Below are 22851 nucleotides of genomic sequence, written 5' to 3'. Positions count from 1 at the left end.
CCTTTGGAGCCTGAGAGTCCAGTGGCCTGCCCACCTTATCCAGGTCTGTCGGCAACTCCTACCCAGGTGCAAGATTTTCTTGCAGCCATGGACCGCCAGTGCGGCTTCGGGCCCTGCGGTCCCAGTTGAGTGCCCTCCCTTGCCACCGGCTCCGGCCACCGCGCCGCAGGGACCTCTGCCTGTGGCCCGGTGCCGCAGTGGGTTCCGTTCGTTCCGCCACCACCTTTTTCCTGTTTTCTGGACAATTTTGACCCTAGTTGGGACCCTAATTGGGACACAAAGTCGGACCGGAGCCGTTCCCGGCGCCGTTTGACAATTTGTATTCCCCTGTCCCTCCCCACCTCCACAGCCTGTTCCATGGGCAGTGGAGGAAGGGGACGACTGGGAGGGGTCTGAGGACCCTCTCGCACGGCAGTGCGGGTCCGAACAGGAATGGACAGAAGAACTAGAGGATGCCGGAGAACTTGACCTTTCCTCTGATCCTGATTTTCTTTCTCCTCCTGTTGTGGCTATAGAGGAGGGCGCTAAATTCACTGTGGTGCTCCGTAGAGCAGCTGAGGCCCTTGACCTCGACCTGCCTACAGTGACCCTCAAAACTAATCTCCTCACTGAAGTGCTTCAGCCGGCGGCAAGTTCTTCATGGGCATCTTTATGACGTCCTCATGGGCACCTGCTCTAGACCAGCCACGGGGGACCCCATAGATAAGAATGTGGCCAGGCGCCATCACCTGGCCCCGGGTGACCCTGCCTTTCTGTCCACCCATCCAACCCCGGAGAGCCTGGTCATCCAGGCCTCCATTTCCCAAAGTGCATTCCCTACTGCTCTGCCTTATAAGGAATCCAAGAAACTGGAACAGTTTGGCAAGAAACTGTTTTCATCTCCCTGCTTAGGGCTGCAGTCAGTGAACACCGCATGCCTCTTGTTCCGCTATTCCCACACTGTTTGGGACACGGTTGTGCAGGTGCTGCCTCAGTGTCCGGAGGAGGTTCGGACAGTGCTTTCCCAAGCTGTTGCTGAGGGGAAAGATGCAGCAAAGTTCACCATCGGGTGTGGACTGGACACAGTGGACTCACTGGGTAGGGCGATTTCCACAACAGTGGCCCTCCGTCGCCATGCCTGTTTGTGGTCCACTGGTTTTTCAGGTGATGTACAAAGTTCTCTGATGGACAAGCCCTTACATGATACTTGCCTGTTTGGCTATAAGGCAGATAGTGCGCTGGAGCGTTTTAAGGACTCCCGAGCTACGGCCAAGTCCTTAGGTCTCTTCACCACGCGCCCAGCCATGTCTATTTTTCGTTCCTTTCGTGGCCACCGAAGGGGCAACTGACACAATCGTTCAGCCAGAATGCCTGCACAGAACCAACCTCTGCACGGACGTGGTTCCCTCTGCGGCGGGAGAGGGGGCCAGCGTGCGGATCAGTCCACCTACGCTCCCGCAGCATCCGCCTCAAAGCCTTCCTAGTCCAAGCTTTGTGGAACACCCCACGCCGGTGGGCGGCAGGAGTTGCCATCACCTTCCCTACTGGTGTTCCCTTACCTCGGACAGGTGGGTGCTGCAAATTGTCCGAAGGGGCTAATCCCTCCCCTTCGAGATTGCCCCTCCAGCCATGCCACCTCAGTTCCACCACATGTCGGGGGACACGGCCAAGGGGGCCATCGAGCATGTTCCTGGGGCGGAAGTAGGGCGTGGTTGTTATTCCCACTACTTTCTGGTCCCCAAGATAGAGAAAGGGGGCCTGCGTCCCATCTTGGACCTCAGGAACATCAACCGCTTCCTCCGGAAGGAGAAGTTCAAGATGTTGACGCTGGCTCATGTCTTGGCTGCCCTCGACCCTGGAGACTGGATGGTAGCGTTGGACTTGCAGAACGCATATTTTCATATCCCCGTCCTGCCGGCCCACCGGCGTTACCTGCGGTTCACGGTAGGCCTAGAGCACTTAGTTTGCCGTGCTCCCCTTTGGCCTTACCAGTGCCCCACGGGTGTTAACCAAAGTGATGGTGGTGGTCGCAGCTTATCTGCACAGATCAGGGGTTCCAGTCTTCCCCTATCTCGACGACTGGTTGTTGAAGGCGTTCTCGCCCCAGGCAGTCGTCTCCCACCTCCAGACTACAGCCAACCTCCTGCATTTGCTGGGGGTTCTCAATTAACGTTTCTGAAGTCGCACCTGAGTCCCTCTCAGAACCTCCTCTTCATCGGAGGGGTTCTGGATTTGACTCAGCTTTCGGGTTTATCCTCCCGAGCAGCGAGTCCGGATATTCAGGCTATGATTCGATCTTTCAGCCTCTATCCCGAGTTTCAGTCAGGATGACCCTCCGGCTCCTGGGCCTAATGGCCTCCTGAATCCTGCTAGTGCAACATGCCAGATGGCATATGCGGCTCTGCAGTGGGACCTGAAGTTCCAGTTGGCACAGCACCTGTCCAACCAGTCCGATCACGTCCAGATCTCCGAGGGCACTGCACGACAATTGCAGTGGTGGCTCATGAATCGAGATTGGGTCAATGGCAGACCCCTCTCCCTTCCCCAACCTGAGCACACAGTGGTGACGGATGCGTCCCTTCTGGGATGGGGCGGCCTTATGGGAGAGGCGGAGATCAGAGGCCTCAGGTCTCCGGCGGAGTCCATGCTCCATATCAACCTTTTGGAGCTTAGGGCGATCCGACTTGCACTGAAAGTATTCCCTCCCTCTGTCCGGGGAAGTGTGGTGCAGGTGTTCACGGACAACACCACCTCCATGTGGTACTGCAACAAACAGGGCGGGGTGGGGTCGTGGACCCTATGTCAGGAGGCTCTGTGCTTCTGGACTTGGCTGGAACACCAGGGCATTTCCCTGATGATTCAACACCTGGCAGGTTCTCTGAACGCCAGGGCGGACGAACTCAGCCACCGGTGCAGGATGGATCACGAATGACGTCTGAACTCGGATGTGGCGAAAGGTCTCTTTCCGTATTGGGGAGAGCCTTGGTTAGATCTATTCGCCATCGAAGAGAACGCGCAATGTCATCAGTTCTGCGCGTTGGAATTTCCAAGGCGGCACTCGCTCGGCGGCACTTTTCGTCACAAGTGGAGCTGTAGTCTATTGTACTCCTTTCTGCCTATACCACTTCTGCCCAGAGTGCTGAAGAAGATTCGGCGCGACCGGGCCCAAGTCATCCTTGTGGCTCCGGAATGGGCATGAAGATACTGGTATCCTGAGCTACTCAGCATGGCGATCGATCCCCCAATCCGACTGCTTCTTCGGGAGGATCTTCTGTCGCAGCAGCAGGGGACGGTCCTCCACTCGAACCTGCCCAGCCTCCACCTCCATTCGTGGAGATTGAGCGGCGACAGTTGACCACTTTCGACCTTTCTTCCGAAGTCTGTGATATTATTCTGGCAGCCAGGCGTCCCTCCACTAACACGGTATACACCTGAAAATTGAACAAATTTGTGGCATGGTGCACAGCGAAGGCTGTGGATCCCCTTTCTGCCGCTTTTTCTGAGGTCCTTCTATTCCTTCTGTCTTTGGCTCAGCAGGGCTCTGCTCTGGACAATGTCAAGGGTTCTCTCGGCCATTTCCGCCTTTCCACGTCTTCCAGATCAGCCTTCTCTTTTTAAGTCCCCGGTTGTTAACTGCTTACTGAAAGACATTACACACACGTTTCCTCCCATGCCTTTCATAATGCCTCAATGGGACTTAAATCTTGCTTTCCCTTTGAGCCACTACATAATTGTCCCTTATGTCTTCTCACTCTAAAAACGACTTTCCTGGTAGCTATCACCTCTGCCAGAAGAGTGAGTGAGCTCCAGGCTTTCTTCTAAACCTCCTTTTCTCTCTGTTCATCCGGACAAAGTGGTTTTAAGGACTCTTCCTTGTTTCTTGCCACAGGTTGTCACGCCCTTCCACATCAGGCAGACCATCACTTTGCCCACCTTCTTTCCGCCTCCGCATCCTTCAAAAGATGAAGAGCGGCTCCACCATCTGGACCCAAAATGTACGCTCTCGTTCCGATCTGAAGCGCACACAACAGTTCCGGGTGGATGACCAACTTTGTGTTTGCTACGTGGTTGCAAAAAAAGGTCGACCCGTGCACAAACGGACCATCTCTCGGTGGGTCGTTCTGTGCATCAAAGCATGTTACTCGTTGGCTAAGAAAGAGCCTCCTGTGGGGAAGCTTGCCCATTCTATCCGGGCAAAGGCAGCCACTGGACAGTCCAGTCCGGAGAGGCGGCTTTTTTGGCCGTTCTGTTCTCTGTGAATTTCTGGTGTGATCTTTGTCCGCAGAACAACCACTGGGGTTGGTATTGCTGGGGTATCTATTCTAAGGTAAGGAATCTACCACTAAAGTGTCTATTTCAGATGCACAAGTTACTTACTTGTGTAACGATATATCTGTAAGAGACATTAGTTAGTGATAGATTCCTTACCGCCCCACCCATCCTCCCCATTCTGTGAACTGATTTCTAGGGTTCAGGTCATCCTTTTCAGGGCCCTAGTTTCATGGCACCAGTGGCCAGTTTCTTGCACGGCTCTGCGTTCCTGCCACGGTAGGTCGTGTACAGAACTGACGTCAGCGCGCATAGGTGGCGTCTAAGTAGTCTCCAAGACGTCATCTCGGCGCCTACGAAACCAGCGACGGATGCTGAACCTCACGATACCACCTTCCGACGCGCAAGGATACTGCTGACAAAAACTTTCTGGATCCAGTCTGATGCCTGGGGATATTCTAAGGTGAGGAATCTATCACTAACTAATGTATTTTACAGATATATTGTTACACAAGTAACTTGTGCATTAAAAGTACAATATCATCAATCCAGTGAGAAACGTACCCCCTTAATGATGGACAGGAAGCAAACTTATTGATCCGGTCTTCCCTTGTTGTTTCACATCTTGAGAGGTGAGTGGAGGCAGGAGGCTTGAATATTTGACCAGGTTGATATTTTGTCAGCGATGATGTCGAAATTGTGTGTTGTTGTGTTTTGTAATTAATGTCCAATTACATCCTGTAGAGTTTTGCCCTGAAATTGACACAAAAAATTAACTTCGATAGAGCTATCAAACCAAGTAGGCCAATGCTACGACCTACATGTTGAGTCATTTGGCAATGTTTTTAAAGAAGTATACTTGAGAGATCATGATTACTGTAACCTTTATGAAAAGGCAAATGGAAGGGTCTCCTGCTCCGTTCCAGTGTTGCAATATATGAAAGAAGTGGCTGAAAGTTCTTGAAAAATAGTAGTCAGAGTCCGGTATTGAGCAGGCTACAAATGAACTGATTATCTTGCTGCTTTTTAATGATCTGCATACATTTCCACCATAACCGATTAAGATGAATTTGTATATATTGCAGGTTTGCGGCAAGAATATGCAGCTACAACGTCTCGACGTAGTTCTGGGTCATCTTGTAACTCTTTGAGACGAGGCACATTTAGCGATCAGGAACTTGATGCTCAAAGTTTGGAAGACGATGAAGACAGCCTACATCATGCATTGCACCTACCTGTTAACAGGTTCACACCTTCGCCGCGGAATTCGCCTCGACCATCGCCAAGACAGTCACCCAGGAATTCTCCCCGCTCTAGATCCCCTTCTCGGGGACTGGAGTACAGCAGAGCTTCTCCCCAACCTGGCATCAGTCGCCTACAGCAGCCTCGTCTATCACTTCAAGGTCATGCTTCGGAGCTGCAAATTAACACAATCAAAAATGAAGGTTTGTGTTTTTCAAACATTGTTTAAATCTGAGATATGTGGCCGGTTGGTGGCTGAAGAGTTAGCAGGATGACTGTGAAAGTAATGAGGTAGGATTCCATTACTAAGAATACATATCCTAGGCCTGTGATTTGCAGGGCAAAGAAATGGCTATTTCTTTCTTGTGGCGCCATTCATCCATTCTTTTATCAATCTTAGCCCATATTGATACAAGTTAAAAATAATCTAAAACCCATTTTTGTGTACTTTACACATTTTTCACTATCGATTTTTTTTTTTTAGACTATTATTTTATTGAGCCTGTTTGATCAGTTATACTTTTCACAAAGCAAATTGAATTTGATATGCCTGTAACCTTCACATGGCATTGTCAACCAATTCATGAAACCAATCATCCATTAGAAAATGTTATTTGAACTAATCTTCAAATGATTGACACACTATAAGTTTATAAACGTGGACACATTTATGTTTGTCTAAATATTGAAAATGTGTAAATAGGAACAGGTGCACTGCTGTAAAGGTTAATGCTTCCTATTTACTCTTCTAATATGAGCCCTTTGAAGCTCTGGGTGCGAGTTTTGTTTTAAACCTGCATTATTTGAGTACCATTTTAGCATGTGATGAAATAAGTTGCTTGTGGATTTGATTCGCCAAATGTGTTGAATGTATTCTTACATTCCTTTACCATCTTAAAAAATGTTAAAGTAGAGTGTCACGTTCCATATTTACTTATTTACTTAGGTCTGTTTTCATGTTATCATGGCACTAGGAGTTGAATCTGAGATGTTTCTTAGATTATCTTAAGATCGTAGACCTGCAAGTGTAACACAGACTTGATAGTTCATTCATGCTCATTCTGGGATGCTTGCCAAAGATTAAGGCTATGGTGACTTTTTATCTTTGAGAATTAGGTTGGGAGCAGAGAGGGTGAGACCTTGACATTCATATATTTATATTATCTGGCACATTCTCCCTTGTATAAATCTCTTATTTTTACCCAGTGTCTTAAAGTGGTGTAAGTATGTTTTCTTGGGTACCAATGTAGTGTAAATTGAGATGGTGATTGAATGGTCTATACTAGGCTGTATGTAGGTGATCGGGTTTACCCCAATTACTATTTTATATCGTTATACATTAACTTTCTACATTTCAGGTTGGATGACCGTGTTTTGTTTGAGCGACATGAATTTGTTGTATAGTTACTTAGAACATGTTCTAGCAGTGTTTGATTAAAGTCAGTATTTATTAAATCATTCTCAGAGGTTATGATTTTGTAGGAGTCCACGTTGCTTTTTCAGTGTCATTTCCCATAATAGTTTTTCCTTTCTTGTACAGCATAAACTGCTGAACAATACTTCATAATACTTGGTAAGCTAGAGTGTTACAGAGACTTTGGTTTGTTAGTTATTTGGAGTATAACTGTTCAGAAGTTTCAGACATGGCTCCCCAAAAACTTGTTGATCACGGTTTAAAGCCGAACACCTATGGAAATGTGTACCATTAGTTTGTATATGTGTGTGTGTGTGTGTGTGTGTGTGTGTGTATGTGTATGTATATATATATATATATATATATATATATATATATATATATATATATATGTGTGTGTTTATATCTATATAACTTTGTGGCAGCTTTTCCCTCAAAATTTCATGCAGTGAGCAGACCATGTCGCATGAGAAGGCGATATATGGGTCTCCGTCATCACGGCATTCCCACCATTCAGAGTTGCGCCACGTCCCAGGACGTCTAGGTTGCGGAGTCCCCACCTGCAGAACTGATTGTGACGCTGGTCCTGTTTGAGCATCACCCTGAGCGGACAGCAAAATTGTAACTGCTATACGAGCTGAAGATAGCTATGGACAAGATTTGCGGTACCTCAAAAGGTCTCTTCGGGACCCATGGGGTCTGAAGAGAAAATGCTGTTTGATTCAAGCACTGAAAAATGTATAGACGCTCTGTAAGTAATCTTTTTTTTGGAGCTGGAAGCATAAGAATGAATCCCCTGCTCTAAGCTGCTGTTAAACAGATGGCCCCCACAATGACAATGACTGCAGCCCTGTGCAGAAACGATCAAGTCAAACCCTGAAACATGAGCCAAGATCCTCCAATCACTGTTTACTTTGATTTGGGTGGAAAAGAAAGTACCAGACTGGTGCTAAGGCATCCTCGTGGAGAATAACCAACTGTAACAGTTGATGTAAAACCAGGCTTCTGTCAATCCTGAGTGTATTTTTGATGCTGTGGACAAACAGTTAAGAACAGGCTATTTTTCGCAAGGGTGTTGATCAGATCCGTACTCTATGCAACATCATAAAGCAGTGCATGGAGTGGCAGAGACAACTATACATCAGCGTGATCGATTTTGATAAAAGCCTTTGACCGTATCCTCCTTTACGTGCTTCGTGCATACTGAAAGCCTATGGCATACAGCAGCAGATAGTTCTGCTTATCAAGAGCTTCCATGATCTTTTTGCCCGCAAGGTGGGAGATATTCAGTATAGCTTCGAAGTCAAGACTGGTGTGTGACAGGGATGCGTAATGTCTGTGTTGCACTTCAACCTAGCCATCAACTTGGTGATGTGATTCACAATAGAAGACCAAGCCACATACACCGGATGAACCTTTTTCTCTACACTGGAGGACCTTGACGATGAGGAGGATCTGCCCTTGCTCTCTTACCACCAGCATATGCTGGATAAGACGTCTCATCTCAATATCTATGCACATCAAGTGGCTTGAAGATCAACACAAAGAAATCAGAAGACAGGTCACTCATCATCCCAAACGCTTCACCAATCAACGTGGGTGGAGAGGACCTGCCATGACTGAAGAGATCACCTACCTCAACATTCTTATCCACATGGAGGGGCAGGCAGTGACCTGAAGAGCAGACTGAACATGTCCACAAATGCCTTCATGATGCTGAACAATGTGTGGAGGTCATCTCATTACAGTACCAACACCAATCTGAGACTTAACAGAGCTGCTTTCTGTCCACACACTTGTATGGATCAGCATGTTGGCAGGTGACGAAAAGCGGCATCACCAAACTGTCAGCCTTCCACACTGTAACCTGAAAAAAACTTGCATATTTTCGGGCCATGAACCATCTCCAACCAGGAACTGCTCACAAGATGCAAGGATGAGAGCATGGACACCATCATTGAGAAAAATATTGCGATGGACAGTACACGCCATCAGAAGAGAACACAATTCTATCACCAAAATAGCTCTCATTGGACCCCTGAAGTGAAACGGAGGTAGGCCAGAAAACACCTGGATGCACACTGCTGTGAAAACAAAAATGAAGACCCTGAACCACAGTTGGGGCACCGTACAGACACTTGCCCAAGACAAACAGACGTTGTGGTCCTTCTTTGCTCACCTACATGCCACTCTGCATAACTTCCAGTAAGTAAGTAGGATTTAGAGGGAGAACCTCAATGTTATGTGAGGTCAAAATAAGCATGAATGTAGGCTTTTAGTTGACTTCCACGCCCTGGACCTTTTTTCGTCACAAAAACCTGGGCTGATGAAACCTCTGGGCGTGATTTGGCGATGGCTATCCCACTAGGATTTGCAATAGCCAGGAAGGACCGTTTGGACCGAAAGGGAGGAGGTCTGGCAATAATCTCTAGAGATAATTTGAAAGCATCTTTTAAAGTCATTCCCATAGACACGGAAGTCAAGGTGCTCTCTTTTAAGATAGCAGCCAGTCACATATTCTCGTTCAATGGGTTGCTAGTGTATAGGCTGCCAGGCTCTAGAGCTAACTTCATGCAAATTATGGATCAGCTCCTGGAACACAATGTAAACTCAATATTTCATCATTCTAGGTGACTTCAATTTCCATCTAGATAACCTTTTTGATAAAGATTCTTAGGCCCTGTTAGACCTAGTGACAGGTGCAGGCCTAGAGCAGATTGTAGTAGGACCCACTCATACAGCTGGACATCTTTTGGACATCGTTTTTTCAGATTATCCCCTGTTTAAATGTAATAATTTTCCAACTTCACTGGTCTGACCATTCTGCAGTGATGTTAACCCTCACTCTGCCTTCTTCAACAGGCTCTAAGCATGGTCCAGCTAGTAGCCATAAAAGCTACCTATTGCAGTGTATAGATATAACTGAATTTTCTACTCCACTGAGTCAGAACAAACCCTGCCTCTCCAGAGATCTAGAAGCAGTCTCTTTACAATATCATAACTGGGTTTCAGCAGCGGCACATACCTACCACCATCCCCCAGAGAGCTGGGAAAACTAGCAGGACAGCACCTACTGAATCTTGGTTCTCTGAAGAACTAAGGCCCTCAAGGAGACTCTGCCGTAGTCAAGAAAGATGCTGGCGTAAACCTTACGATCCCAGGGAGAAAGAAATATATGTCAAGACTGGCACAATATAAAGAATTGATTAAGAAAACTAAAATCGGCTATTTCTCAGAAAGAATAGAAGGAGCAGAGAAAACCTCCATCGAGCTTTTTGCAACGGTTTTAAAACTTAGCCATTTGCAGGAGACTAGTCAAAGCACAATAGACCAAGCTTTTTGCGATAATCTGGCCACCTATTTTTGTGATAGTTTCTTCCATCTATAACGCCTTCACTTCACGGCCTGTAAATGCCCTGAGTGTTCAGGCTTCACCAACAGATACTGTAAATCCGCTCTTAGACTTGTCCATCCCACATTCTGAACGCAAATCATCTTGTTTCTTAAATTGTACATCAATCACTTACGAACCTCAAAACTCCTTTTAGCAACTAAGTCTGGATCCCCTTTGGATCCATGTCCTCCCAGAGAAAGTCATATGCTAGTGGAGACAGTTGCACGTCCTCTCATGGAGGTTCTTAGTTCCGCTATTGAAAACGCGACTTTCCCCATGGTGTGGAAAAAAACATCAAATTTACCTCTGTTACAAAAATCAAACTAGGATAAAACAGATGCAAGAAATTATCGCCATATATCCAGTTTACCTCTACCAGCAAAGATACTAGAAAAACATATGAATTAGGAATTGGTCACCTTCATTGAGAACAATCAGGTTCTGGATTCCACCCAGTATGGTTTTAGGGCCCAGCAGAGCACTGAACTAGCCTTGATCACCGCTATGAAGGAAATTAGATTGGCAGTTGACAAAGGAGATTCGGCAGCTTTGATACTACTTGATCTGTTAGCTGCCTTTGATACGGTAGACCATAGCATTTAGCATTTTGATATATCTGCTTTAAGAGGCAGGGTAGCAGGCCCACCTCTGGCACTACTTAAGTCATTTTTGCTTGATCGGGAACAATTTGTTGAAGTAGGAGATTTTAAATCTAAATGTCTTAAGCTCCCATGTGGGATGCCCCGAGGTTCATCCCTGAGCCCCACCCATTTCAACTTTCATGTCGCTCCTTTGCCATGTATGCTCAAAACTCATGGTTTTGAACTGGTATCATATGCAGACGACACTCAGATTATCATATCGATCTCGAGCAAAAACCATGATACAGCTCTTAATTTTAAGGAGTGCATGAGATGTGTCAGCGAAGGGATGGCCGCGAACTGCCTTAAGTTAAACTCAAATAAAACCGAGGTCCAACTTTTTGGTAGAGATACATAATTCTGGTCCTCAGAATGGTGGCCATCGGAGTTGGGGATTGTTCCCACCCCAGTTACCAAGGCCAAAAATCTTGGACTCATCATGGATACCACCCTATCCCTTTCCCAGCATGTAAAAATGCTTACTGCATCTATCTACTACACTCTGAAAATCCTGAGGAAAGTGCTTCCATTTATGCCGACAAATCTGCAGAAAACAGTGGTGTCCGATTTAGTATTATCGAAACTCGATTATTTCAATGGGCTACTGGTTGGAGCAAACAAATCAGTAGTGGCAAAGCTGCAGGTACTCTAGAACTCAACAGCTAGATTGCTTTTTGGACTAGCTAAATATAAGTCAGCCAAGCATGCTCTTAACACTCTGCATTGGCTACCTATGGAGAAGCACGTCGGGTTCAAAGCCTTATGTATTGCCTTTAAGGCATTACAGAGCTCAGGCCCTCACTACCTGATGAAGCGCTTCTAATGGCATACCCAAGCACATACACTTCTCTGAAGTTGATGACAGAGCAAACCTCCCTTCTCCAGAGATGGGGTGGTAAAAGCTTCATTAGTATTACAGCTAGGTGGTGGAATAAGTTACCTTTTTATTTAAAGATTTCTTCTGATCTACTGTCCTTTAGGAAAGGACTCAAGACATGGCTTTTTATTCTATAATTCTGTTCAGGAAATGGAAATCTAACTTTTCAGTGGCGTTTCTGTGTGCCAATTCTGCAAGCGCATAGACGCCCTCGGGTAGTAGTACGCTATACAAATATAAAAATAATAATATAAATAATAATAATGTTAGATATTCTAATCCTGTTGGAAGGGTATGGGTTTGGAAGAGTCTGAGGACAGTCCCCCCTAAGCTAAACTGTAAGAATGCATTGTCACTTGAAGAACATGACGTCAACGTACAGATGTCTCCTCAGACTTGAAAGTAGAGCACATTTGTGTCCTTTCTAAGATCTTATTCTTGATGGGTAAGGGTTTCATGCCAGGCAATCATCATCTGCTACATGTCCAGTCCAGATTTTCTTCAACTACAGTAAAGGCTGTCCCCTTCCTCTAAAGAGATTTGTAGTAATCTCCTTCCAGTAGGAAGTTGAACGCTCAATCAGGGAGTTTAAAGCGTGCTAATTAATCCGTGAGGGTCTTAAGGTGCAGGTGAGGTGTCAGAGTCAGCCAAAAAGCCCGGTCTTCTTGAAGGTGTGCAGAGACCGGGAGCTCCTTCCAGGCTTTTTCTGCGATGTAGGAGAAGGCTTTTCCACCTGCTCTGGTTCTATGGATGCGCAGGGTTTCTGCTAGGGCGAGGTCGGCAGAGCGGAGGTTTGTTTAGGGTACGTGGCAGGAGACTCTTTGGGTCCGGTGTTGTGGAGGGATTTGTAGGCGTAGGTGAGTAGCTTGAAGGTTACTCTTCTCAACGGGGGAGCCAGTGAAGGTCTCGCAGGTGTTGGGTGATGTGCTTATGTCGTGGGATGCCGAGGACGAGTCTGGCCACGGTGTTTTGGATGGTCTGAAGTTTGCGTAGCAGGGATTGGTTGATTCCAGCATAGAGGGGGTTTCCGCAGTTCAGTCTGCTTGTTATGAGTGCGTGCGTCATGGTCTTTCTGGCTTTGGAGGGGATCTACCTAAAGGTCTTGTGGAGGAAGAGGAGTGTGTTGAAGCAGGTGGAGGCGATGGTGTTGATCTGTCGGGTCATGGTGAGGGAGGAGCGGAGTATGATGCCGAGGTTTCAGGCGTGGTTCGTGGGGGTGGGGAGGTTGCCGAGGGCAGTGGGCCACCAGAAGTTGTCCCAAGCTTAGGGGTGAGTCCAAGGACGAGGACGTCTGTCTTCTCTGAGTTGAGTTTGACAGCTGCTGCTCATCCAAGCTGCGACTTCTTTCATTCCTTCTTGGAAACTGAGTCTGGTGGTTTCGGGGTCCTTCGTGAGGGAGAGAATGAGCTGTGTGTCATCAGGATAGGATACTATGCTGAGTCCATGCTGTCTGACGATGTTGGCGAGGGGGCCATGTAGATGGTGATGAGCGTGGGACTGAGCGATGATCCTTGGGGTACTCCGCATTTGATCTCTGTTCACTGTTCGATATGTCGGTTGAAAAGGACGCAAAGTTGGATGAGCAGGTAGGTTGTTCTTCTTTACATTTCCAGGGCATCACACTTGATAAGGACACTCTTCTTTCCCATGGAGCTCTACAGACTTGTTATACATGAACACCCCCCCCCCCCCCACCCCCACCCCCCGTTCAAGGAAGCTATTAGTGCAGCAGTTGTTAGCTCAATGCCAAAGGCTAATTGAGCACTGTGCCTTTATGATCAGCTTTTCTACTACATCAGGGGATGGAAAATAAAAGGGAAAGAGATATGTGGTTTTGAGGCACTAAGTCAGAAATGTGACATTGGAGCATTCAGCACAATACATAACCCCTGTGGCACCACCCACCAGGATATGCATCAGGGTCTGCATGACAACTGGTACCATCCAGGTTTTACCTGTATCTCGGACACCGGGGAGTCCAAGCATCATCTGTTCAGTCGAAATCCCACACTGCTCCCTCGTTGCACCCTTGGGACCACAGGGTCCTATTTATGCCAGAGTGTAGAGACTTGAGACTGTCTCCAGGTTGGGCAGGTCCCAGTGTCCCAGCACCTCTGAGACTGGTCCTGGTTCTCAATCTGCAGCATAGGTTAAAATTGTGTGGTTTGCAGGAGACCGAATTCTGTGGCATTTATCACGTGTCTCAGTAAAAGGCACCTAATCACTGTGTTCCTGCCTTGCATTGGAACAAAATGATAGTGAGTCAGCTGTTTTCTTGATCAGGTGTGCAACAGATGGAAGCAACTGATGCCAATTTTATTACCAGGGATGTGATATCTGATACTGGTATCTATCCCAGTAACACAATGACTGAAGGTTTTTTGGAAGGATTATGTAGCTGAGGTGGGCAACCTGTCCAGTGCCCACAATGTCTCGCTTAGTCTAATTGCCATGCTTCCTCCCATCATCACTGCTAAAGCCAGGGCAAGTCTTTTGAGACTTCCTCCATTCCTACCTTAGTGACAAATGCTTCTATAATAAATGAACTACTGATAATTTGCAAATCATGGATGTTGCAACAAGACATCAAGGTTATTACAGTTATGTTTGCCTCTGCCTCTTGATTAGGTTACAAAGGGACAGTAAACTTTTCTTTTGGTCATTTATCAATGCCCGGGAGCAAGTAGATCTTGGTTGTGGTGCGTTGTGCTATCAGGTATCCAGAAGTCATAGTCATAGTCATGCATTCTTATATAGCGCACAAATCACCGCAAGGTACTACTCCAAGGAGAACAAATGCAAAGGAGGTAGCTAGGACTCTCCTAGGCATCTTTTTCCAGGGTTGGATTTCCCACGACTGATTTCTAATAGTGTAACCAATTGTATCTTGTATGAGAGATATGGGAGCTAGATCATGTGACGCATCACTTCTCCACTGCAAATCATCCACAAACTGATGGATTGGTGAAGAGGTTTAAGAGCACGATGGAAGCTATACAAGAAAACATCAGGAGGAATTAGATCTTCTCTTGCTATGTCTTGTATTTGCTCAGTGGGATATTCCACAAAAGGGAGAAGGATTTAATCCCTTTGAACTTTTGTTTGCGCACCCAGTATATGGCCCACTTGCCTTGATCGGAGAAGGATGGGAAGGAACTTTGTAGTCACCTCAGAAGTCTCTGATTGACCATGTGATTGGTTTCAGGAGGTTAATGGGTTAGGGGGGAGAAAAAAAACTTCAGGCTAGCCAGGAAGTGATGAAAGAATAGTGTGACAAGAAAGCAATGCTAACTGAATGCCAGAAGTCATGAGGTATTGGTGTTGGAGTCCAGAGCTATGGAGGGAAAGTAGTGGGGGCCTTACTAGGTAGTGCAGAAGTTTCTCTGGGGAACTAATTAGCAGGCACAGGGACCCAGATGTGTATTCCATGTCAACTGGCTGAAGCCTTGCCAACATACATGTTACACAGTGAATATTATGGATGTGGCAGAGGAAGTTGAGGAACACAGTGAACTTCTTCCTGATATGCAAAATAGATCTGTGGTCAAGGTTAAACGTGCCCCTGAGTTGATGCTGGAGCTGCAGCGAAAGTAGGAAGGTACCAAAACGATTCATCCACCTGTTTTCACTAAATCCAGGTTTAATACTGGTCTCTCTCAAGAAGATGTATACAAGAGATAATCAGCCTTACAAAAACAATATTTATCACACGTCTGACCGAGGCCAGTAATACATTAAAACAGTGGTGGTCAAGATGTTTAACTTGGGAGTGATTGGGAGACTTCATAGCCATCCTGATTTATTTATTTATTTATTTTAAAGGCTTTATATAGCGCTGGATAGACCCGGAGGTATCAGAGCGCTTTACGTCAGTATTCAGACCATAATTACCGGTTACATTGTTACAAAGGTTACATAGTTATAAGAGCCTGGCAACATAGTGACAAGTAAGGACGAGACAAACTCAAAGGACATATACGTAAGGGGAAAAGCAGGCAAAGGGAGAGATTCAGGGGAGCAGGGGGTAAGAGCAGGGGAAGACGACAGAGAAAGGAGGAGGGAAGAGTAGGGGAGGGTGAGAGACACAGCATGGAAAAGGGAGGGAGGGTGACGGGGACACAAACTGGTAGACGAGTCAGAGCTGCGTCCAAAGTCCAGTAAGCTGTGATCCTAGGGGAAGTGGTATCATTTCCCAATCTGTTGTGAGAGGCTCCAAGTCCTACAAACTGGATCCTTCCCCAAACAGGGGAGAGGGAGTGCTTTGGCAAGGGGTGCCATACCATACCTCAACTGTGAGTGGATCTCTAGGCGCTGTGGACTCTCTCAGCGGGTTCGCTGAGACTCCAGAGTATAAATATTGGATCTTTCCCCAACAAGGGGAGAAGGAGTGCTTAGTCAAAGGGCACAAAAGGACAGGGGGCTAGGCGGTGTAGTGGGCAAGGGGAAAGATTCAGGTGAGAGGAGATAGGAGCAAAGGAAGTAAGACAAAGAAAGAGTGCTAAATGGGAACAGATAGCTAGATAGGAGACAAGGAAAAAGCAGAGTTACAGAAATACGATGAGGGGGGTGGGTAAGACATGGAGATGGGGAGAAAAACTGTGCCTAAAGTCCAGCTGGGTAGGTGACGGTCAGGGGATGAACCAAGGCCAATCTCAATAGCTGAACAGAGCAGCTCCACCGGGCGTCGCACATAGTATTCGAACTCCGCTGTCAGGATGGAGATCAGGAGTACTTTTGTCTAAACTACAAAGCACTCTACAAAGTCACTGAAACAGCTACTCATCTGATCCCCAGCACCTAGAAGTTTGTGGACCAGCAGGGTGCTGCAAAGGACTGCAGCACTTTTAATCTGACAAGCGGCGACTGGTAGATTACTTTTGTCATATTGCCGAAGAGAAGGCCACATTTTTAACTCCTGATGGTTTAGTCCATTTTAAGTTAATGGTCTTTGCGTTAAAACATTTCTTGCCACATGAAAGGATCCTCTGAAGTACCTAGAACTGGTGCTGTCAGGATATCAGGGTAAAACTGACTGTCAGGGCAACCAAGTGCCAAGCGGGACTGTATAATGTAGTCTACGTAATGATTCAGCCGTTGGATGTCAAAATTCATCAGTATTGGATTGGAAGGTGCGGACTTCTGTGACACAGGTGTGAGCCTTTTTAGGACTCCCGCTTATTACAGGTGCTTTGTAACGAACTAATCAAACATTATCCTTTGACAGCGTTGACGTACAAGAAGCAGCTCAAAAAGAGGATTTGGACAAAGGAATGTGAAAGTTTTTCAGGAACTCCAGAGAGCATTGTGTACTTTAAGGTCCCTTACTACAGTTAACCCTTTGCGGAACAAACCGATTTTTCAAAGAAGGTATTTGAAGCAGTACTGGACATCTCCATGACAAAGGGATTGAGAATCCTATGGCCTTTTTTTGTCTTAAGTTACTACCTACGAAAAAGAACTGGCCAAAATTGAGAAAGAATGACTTGTCATAGTGTGGGTTGAGGCTAGGTTCTGGCCGTATCTGTTTGGTACTAAGTTTGTGATCTAGATCAGTGGTTCCCAAACTTTTGACTCCTGTGGACCCCCATTGAGTCACCACTGGAAGCCGGGGACCCCCAAGTAATTTGTAGGATTTAAATTTCAAACATTAAAACAGTAATTCGAACACAATAAACACACATGTGCACAGAAAAGAAAAACTTGAATTACTAAGGATTTTAGGGGCATATTTACAAGCCCTTATCCCCAAGGGAACATCACTTTTTGCGATGTTCCCGTGGTGATAGGGGCTTCGCCTTATTTACAAGGCAGCGTTGAGCCACTTACCATGGCTTAACGCTGCCATGCAAATAAGGCACCCTTTCATGCAATACTTAGCGTGAAATAGGTGGGCAGTGTGTGTTGCGGTTGGCGTTCCACAGCAACACCCATTGATTTTGACGGTGCCTCCTATTTACAAGGGCAGTGTAAATAGGAGGCTGTGCCAAAATAAAAAACAGGAAACAACTTGTCTTAACTTGGCGAAATAAGGAGAAATGCTTTATTGCTCCTCCATTTTGCTTTTTTCATGTAAATGTAAATGTAAATGTAAATGTAAATGTAGTATACTTGTAAAGCGCACAGCTGCCCCAGCAACGGGGCGTCCCGGCGCTGTATAACTCTGGGGAACCCGTCCTGGCTTTCCCTGTGGGATGGTCCCTTACTGGGAGTCCCCAAGGTGGAGCCAGGCATCCCCGGAATTGGTGGGGCCGTTGTGGAGATTAGGCAAGCTAATGCCCAGAGTTGCCGAGTGGAACCCCTGATTAGAGTAAGCACCGAAGCGAGAATTATCGAGTCCGCTGACCAAGGTTCACGACCCTGCCGCGTCGGGAATTGAACCCTGGTCCCAGGCTGACTTCTGCTCTCAGGCCTGCCGCCTCTAACCAGTGAGCCACACTACTCCACTGTGCTGCCTTATGCAGTACACATGAAAAAAGCAAAACGCCTTGGATTGTTTAGGTTCAGGAATGTGACCCTTCTTGCACGTAAACAATTTTGAAAATGTTTTGTAACTTCCATGTGTGCTGCATTAAGCAGAACACATATAAGTGACAAAACTGCATTTCAAAGTTGTTTATGTGCAGGAAGGAGGACCTTCCTGTACATAAACAATCTTTCCCTACACGCAGACACACTTGCACTATGGTGCAAGGATGCCTGTATTGGCGCTACCCTGCTAAGGGTAGCGCCAGTGCAGGGGGAAACACAAGTCTGCACTATATTCTTGTAAATATGGTGCAGCCCTGCGTTTCAGAAGTGGCTGAGCGTGTTGTTAAGCCAAGGAGGCTAGCAACACGCTCCTCCACTTCTGTTGTAAATATCCCTCTTAATATTTTATATTTAAAGAATTTGCAAAAAACAAAATAATTTGATGGGAAGATTGGTGCTGCATCCTAGTGACTCACTTTTAAAAAGCTGGTTTTATTTTACAGTACGAGGCTCTTGCTCTTGTCAGGGCCAGACTGGAAACTAAAAGTAGCCCTAGAAAATGTTTTCAGACCAGTCCCCATAGGGTGCATACCAAGTGCAGTGAGTGCCCCTGGCCACTACAGAGGGGGCTTTGGAATGCTCTCCACCAAAGGTTTTTGGGAAACAATGGTGCTTTCAAAACTGCTGCCTGTGGACCCCCTGGGAATGTGTCAAGGACCCCTGGGGGTCCGCGGACCACAGTTTGGGAAACACTGATCTAGATGGATCACAAACTGCTCAGTAGTGGTAGTCTTGGGATGGAAAGGTGACCTGCCCAAGTGCCTTTCCTCAGAGGATCCGACCTCTTTCTTGACTAGACCCGTCCCTTGTCATAAATGAGGTCCCAGACCTGGAGGGGGTGCACCATGTGAACCCTCATTTGTTTGACAGTATCCACCTTCCCTGTCATGGGTTTAGTATGTTGGGAGGTGGATTAGACATGGTGAGAGTCCCATGTCTAATCTTAGAGGAGTCAGGGGTGTGCCACAGGGGAGGCCCAGAAGTCGTCTCATAAAGTTGTTTTCTACGCTCGTCAGCGCTTTCCCATCCTTATGCCCCCACAGCTCGCTGCCGTATACTGCAGCCGCCTTAGCTTGCGTTTTGTACATTTCAATTGCCGGAGCGATTGGTTTAAAGGTGGAGGTGTTCGTAACCTACAAAATCGCCCCGGACAGTTGAGACAACCTAATCCGAGAGCTTGCTATCTGTTGTTCCCAGGCTAGGTTCTCATGCAAGGTCACCCCTAAGTATTGAAACGTTTTTACCCTTTCCAGGCTTACAGAACTTAGTGAAGGATTTGATCTTGTCTTGGGGGAAGGGTTGAAAATCATGAATTTGGTCTTCCCTGTATTGATCTCAAGACCATACTGTCTACAGAAGAGACCAAATCCATCCAGAGTCCGCTGTATCCCCATCGGAGATTTGGAAAGCAGGAGGGTGTCGTCAGCAAACATGATAGCCGGCACCCTCCTGCCTGCCAAAAAGGGGGCATCATTGTCCTTAACATTACTAAGATGGGATAGAACGTTATTAACATAGAGGCAAAACAGGGTTGGCGCCAGAACGCAACCCTGCCTTACCCCCCTAAGGATAGGAAATTTGTTTGACAAAAGTCCACCCCTCCCACACCGGACCTGGGCAAAATTACCCTCATGAAGTCTGATTATGGCCTGTAAGAGATGCGCCGGGACTCCCATCTCATTTAAGACCTCCCAGAGTTTTTTTCGGGGGACTAGGTCGAATGCTGACCTCAGGTCTACGAACACCATGTACAGCCTCCCGCCCTCAATCCTCACAGTTTCCAATAGAGGAGAACAAGGCGGAAGATCTGGTCCATGGTGGACGTTTTTTTCCTGAAGCCGGCCTGAAGGGGACTTAGAATATCTCTATCCTCCATCCAGTCCAGGAGATGGTCCAATATGAGGCGGGAAAACAGCTTTTGAGGCACATCTATAAGGCTGATCGGCCTGTAATTGACTGGGAGAAGGGGACAGCCCTTCTTAAAAATAGGTACGATCTCCGCCCCCAGCCAAGTACAGGGGATCTCCATGCCACCTGCAATAGAATTGAAAAGCATGTGTAGGTACGGGGCCCAGATTTCAGGGTGGGACCTAAAGAGGTCACCAGGCAGCTTGTCAAGTCCCGGTGCTTTCCCCATCGCCAGCCTATCTATTGCACTGGCTACCTCCCCAAGACTGAACTCCAACTTGTCACTAGGCTGGGCCAGGAAGGCTGCAACCACATCACTGGTATCATCAGAGCGCTCTCCATAGAGGTTACCAAAGTGGGCTTCCCACGCTGAGGCCGCAATATTGGGCTCAACTGCAGCTTTTGGATCACCTGAACCAATGTTTACCAGTGACCAAAATCTCCTTGAATCCCTCATTTCAAGGGCACCAGAGAGTTCCTGCCACCTATCCCAGTCCCAGTCTGACCTTGCCCGAGCCATTACATCCTTGTATTCACGCCTAAGCTCAGCCAACCTAGTCCTATTTGTACCTGCTTTTACTGCTGTTATTAGTTCAGTCTTGGCCTTTTTACAGGCTGAGTTATACCAGGAAGAGGCCTGAGTCTTTTGCTTGCGCCGCGCTGCCTCTGGGTAGAGGACCTCGCCCATGACACCCACCAGCTCCTCATGGATTTGGGTTAGTCTCTTTTTAAAATCCTGGGAGCTAGAGTAATGAATTAATTTGTCCAGCTCTTCTAACTTGGGGAGAGCTAGCTCATACAATTTACTGATACTATCTTTTGAGTTTGCCAGTTTCTCCCCTTTAACCCTACGCCTATTTGAAGTGAGTACCAAATTACATGGATCCTCCCTGCTCTCAGAAGACTGGGGGCCGGGTGCTAGAACAGAGTGCATCAAGTGTAGTAAGAGGGCATTATGGTCACTGTCTGCACGTGGAATTATTTTGAAGTCCTCGACCTTGGGCCACAAACTAATGTCTACAAAAATGTAGTCCAGGCGCGACTCATGGTCTTTCCTGTTAAAGGTACAGTGAGAAGGGGTATCTGAGATTGTTCATCCATTACACGCCCTTATCGCTGAATTAAGCGTCAAAGACATGATTTGTACCGCCAATGGAGACCATGATTTCGGATGGGGTAGATTGGCACACCGGGACGCCCCAGAAGTCATCTTCTGCAGTAAGAGCTCCCTCCCTCAGCCCTTCTAAGGGTTCAAAGTGACAATTAAAGTCACCACCCATCACAATCTTACAATCTGCTGGTAACTGGCCCAAAAAAGACGAGAGTTCCTCCAATGTGGGAGACTCCATAGTTGGACCAACAGGACGGGAGTAAACATTTATAATTGCTAACTTAGGGGCGTTAGGCCACTTCAATATAACACACTGTATGTCCTGCGAAGAAGTTACTATATTCTCTGCAGTACAGCCAATGTGACAGGCTACCCACACCGCCAAGCCACCTGAGGGCCTCCCCTTACCAGTCCAGCTGGCCTTAGTTTCAAAAATTGCATACCCCGTTCGGAGCAAAGATTCCCTAGCCCAGGTCTCTTGGAAGAAACATACATCACTGTTGGACACTATGGAATCCCAGTCGTCAGTGTGAATTTTGTTGGCAATGCCTGCAACATTCCATGACAAGACCTTCAAAATTCCTGGTTGATGTTTGGGTATGGGATCCAGAGCCCTGGTATAGGTGGAATCATTTGCCTTTTGCAAAACAGGGGGCCCAGGTGCAGATGTCATATCCTGATTAGGGGGAACAGAAGATAGTAGGGTCGTGCCAGGCTGGTCACTATAGATCTGTGCATGAACTTGTATATTATTAGGCAAGATATTGTATAAACCCCGCACACTACCAAGAGTTGGGTTGTCCAGTTGCAGCCTATCATTTCCACAGCAATTACTGGCAGCAGTTCCTCCCGCCTTCCCCTGGTCGAAATACACAGTAGTAGTTGAACTGGTCTGTTTACCACCATTTAGCTTCTTGTTTTTACTACTACTCCTCGGGGTTAGCGAAGGGCTGGTATAAAAATCCAACCGTCATTCACAGTCGTCGAGGCCTGACAGGGCCTCGAATCTATTGTTGTGTTCCAGAGGTGTAAAGGGGATCAGATGCTCCATCCCCCTTGTTTCAAACGTATGAGCCAATCCCCCAGAGTTACTACCATAGCCCCTAAGGGGGACCGTTTCCCACCCAAAAGCATTCTTTGGGGCCATGGAGTAGGGCATTGAAGACATGTAATGGTTATTAAAATTGGTACCAGGATTACTGGGTATAGCAGGGGGTAACCAGGGACGTGACAAGGGAGCCACTAGGGCTCTAGGGTGTAGAAATATGTGAGGTCGCAGGGCATAATTGTTTTACCCAGGTTCCCAGGCATCCAGCTAAGGATGTGCCTAACCGCTTCTGGATCTCTAAAATTGACCACAATAAGATCGCCCTTAATATCTTTATCTCGGCTCCCCAACCATGGGAGCCGACGGACATGTATGATCTCCCCATTAATATTACCAGGGAGCGGCCTATTTTGAGTCAACCAGTGCATAGTTTTATTTTT

At 46.9% G+C, this 22851-nt stretch overlaps 1 protein-coding gene across 1 annotated transcript in view; it reads left to right on the top strand.

The window, feature by feature from the left end:
• The window catches only part of SLAIN2 (SLAIN motif family member 2), a 383646-nt gene that overhangs the window by 225200 nt on the left and 135595 nt on the right, over positions 1 to 22851 (top strand). Inside the window, exon 5 of the mRNA XM_078678220.1 lies at positions 5334 to 5693. Coding sequence (XP_078534346.1) covers positions 5334 to 5693 — 360 coding nt within the window. The remainder of the gene's footprint in view (positions 1 to 5333; positions 5694 to 22851) is intronic.

This window comes from Lissotriton helveticus, chromosome 2_2, assembly GCF_964261635.1.
Source record: "Lissotriton helveticus chromosome 2_2, aLisHel1.1, whole genome shotgun sequence".
In the NCBI taxonomy this organism is placed as follows: Eukaryota; Metazoa; Chordata; class Amphibia; order Caudata; family Salamandridae; genus Lissotriton; species Lissotriton helveticus.
The sequence above is the reverse complement of the archived record's forward strand: the minus strand, read 5'-3'. Positions and strand labels throughout refer to the sequence as shown.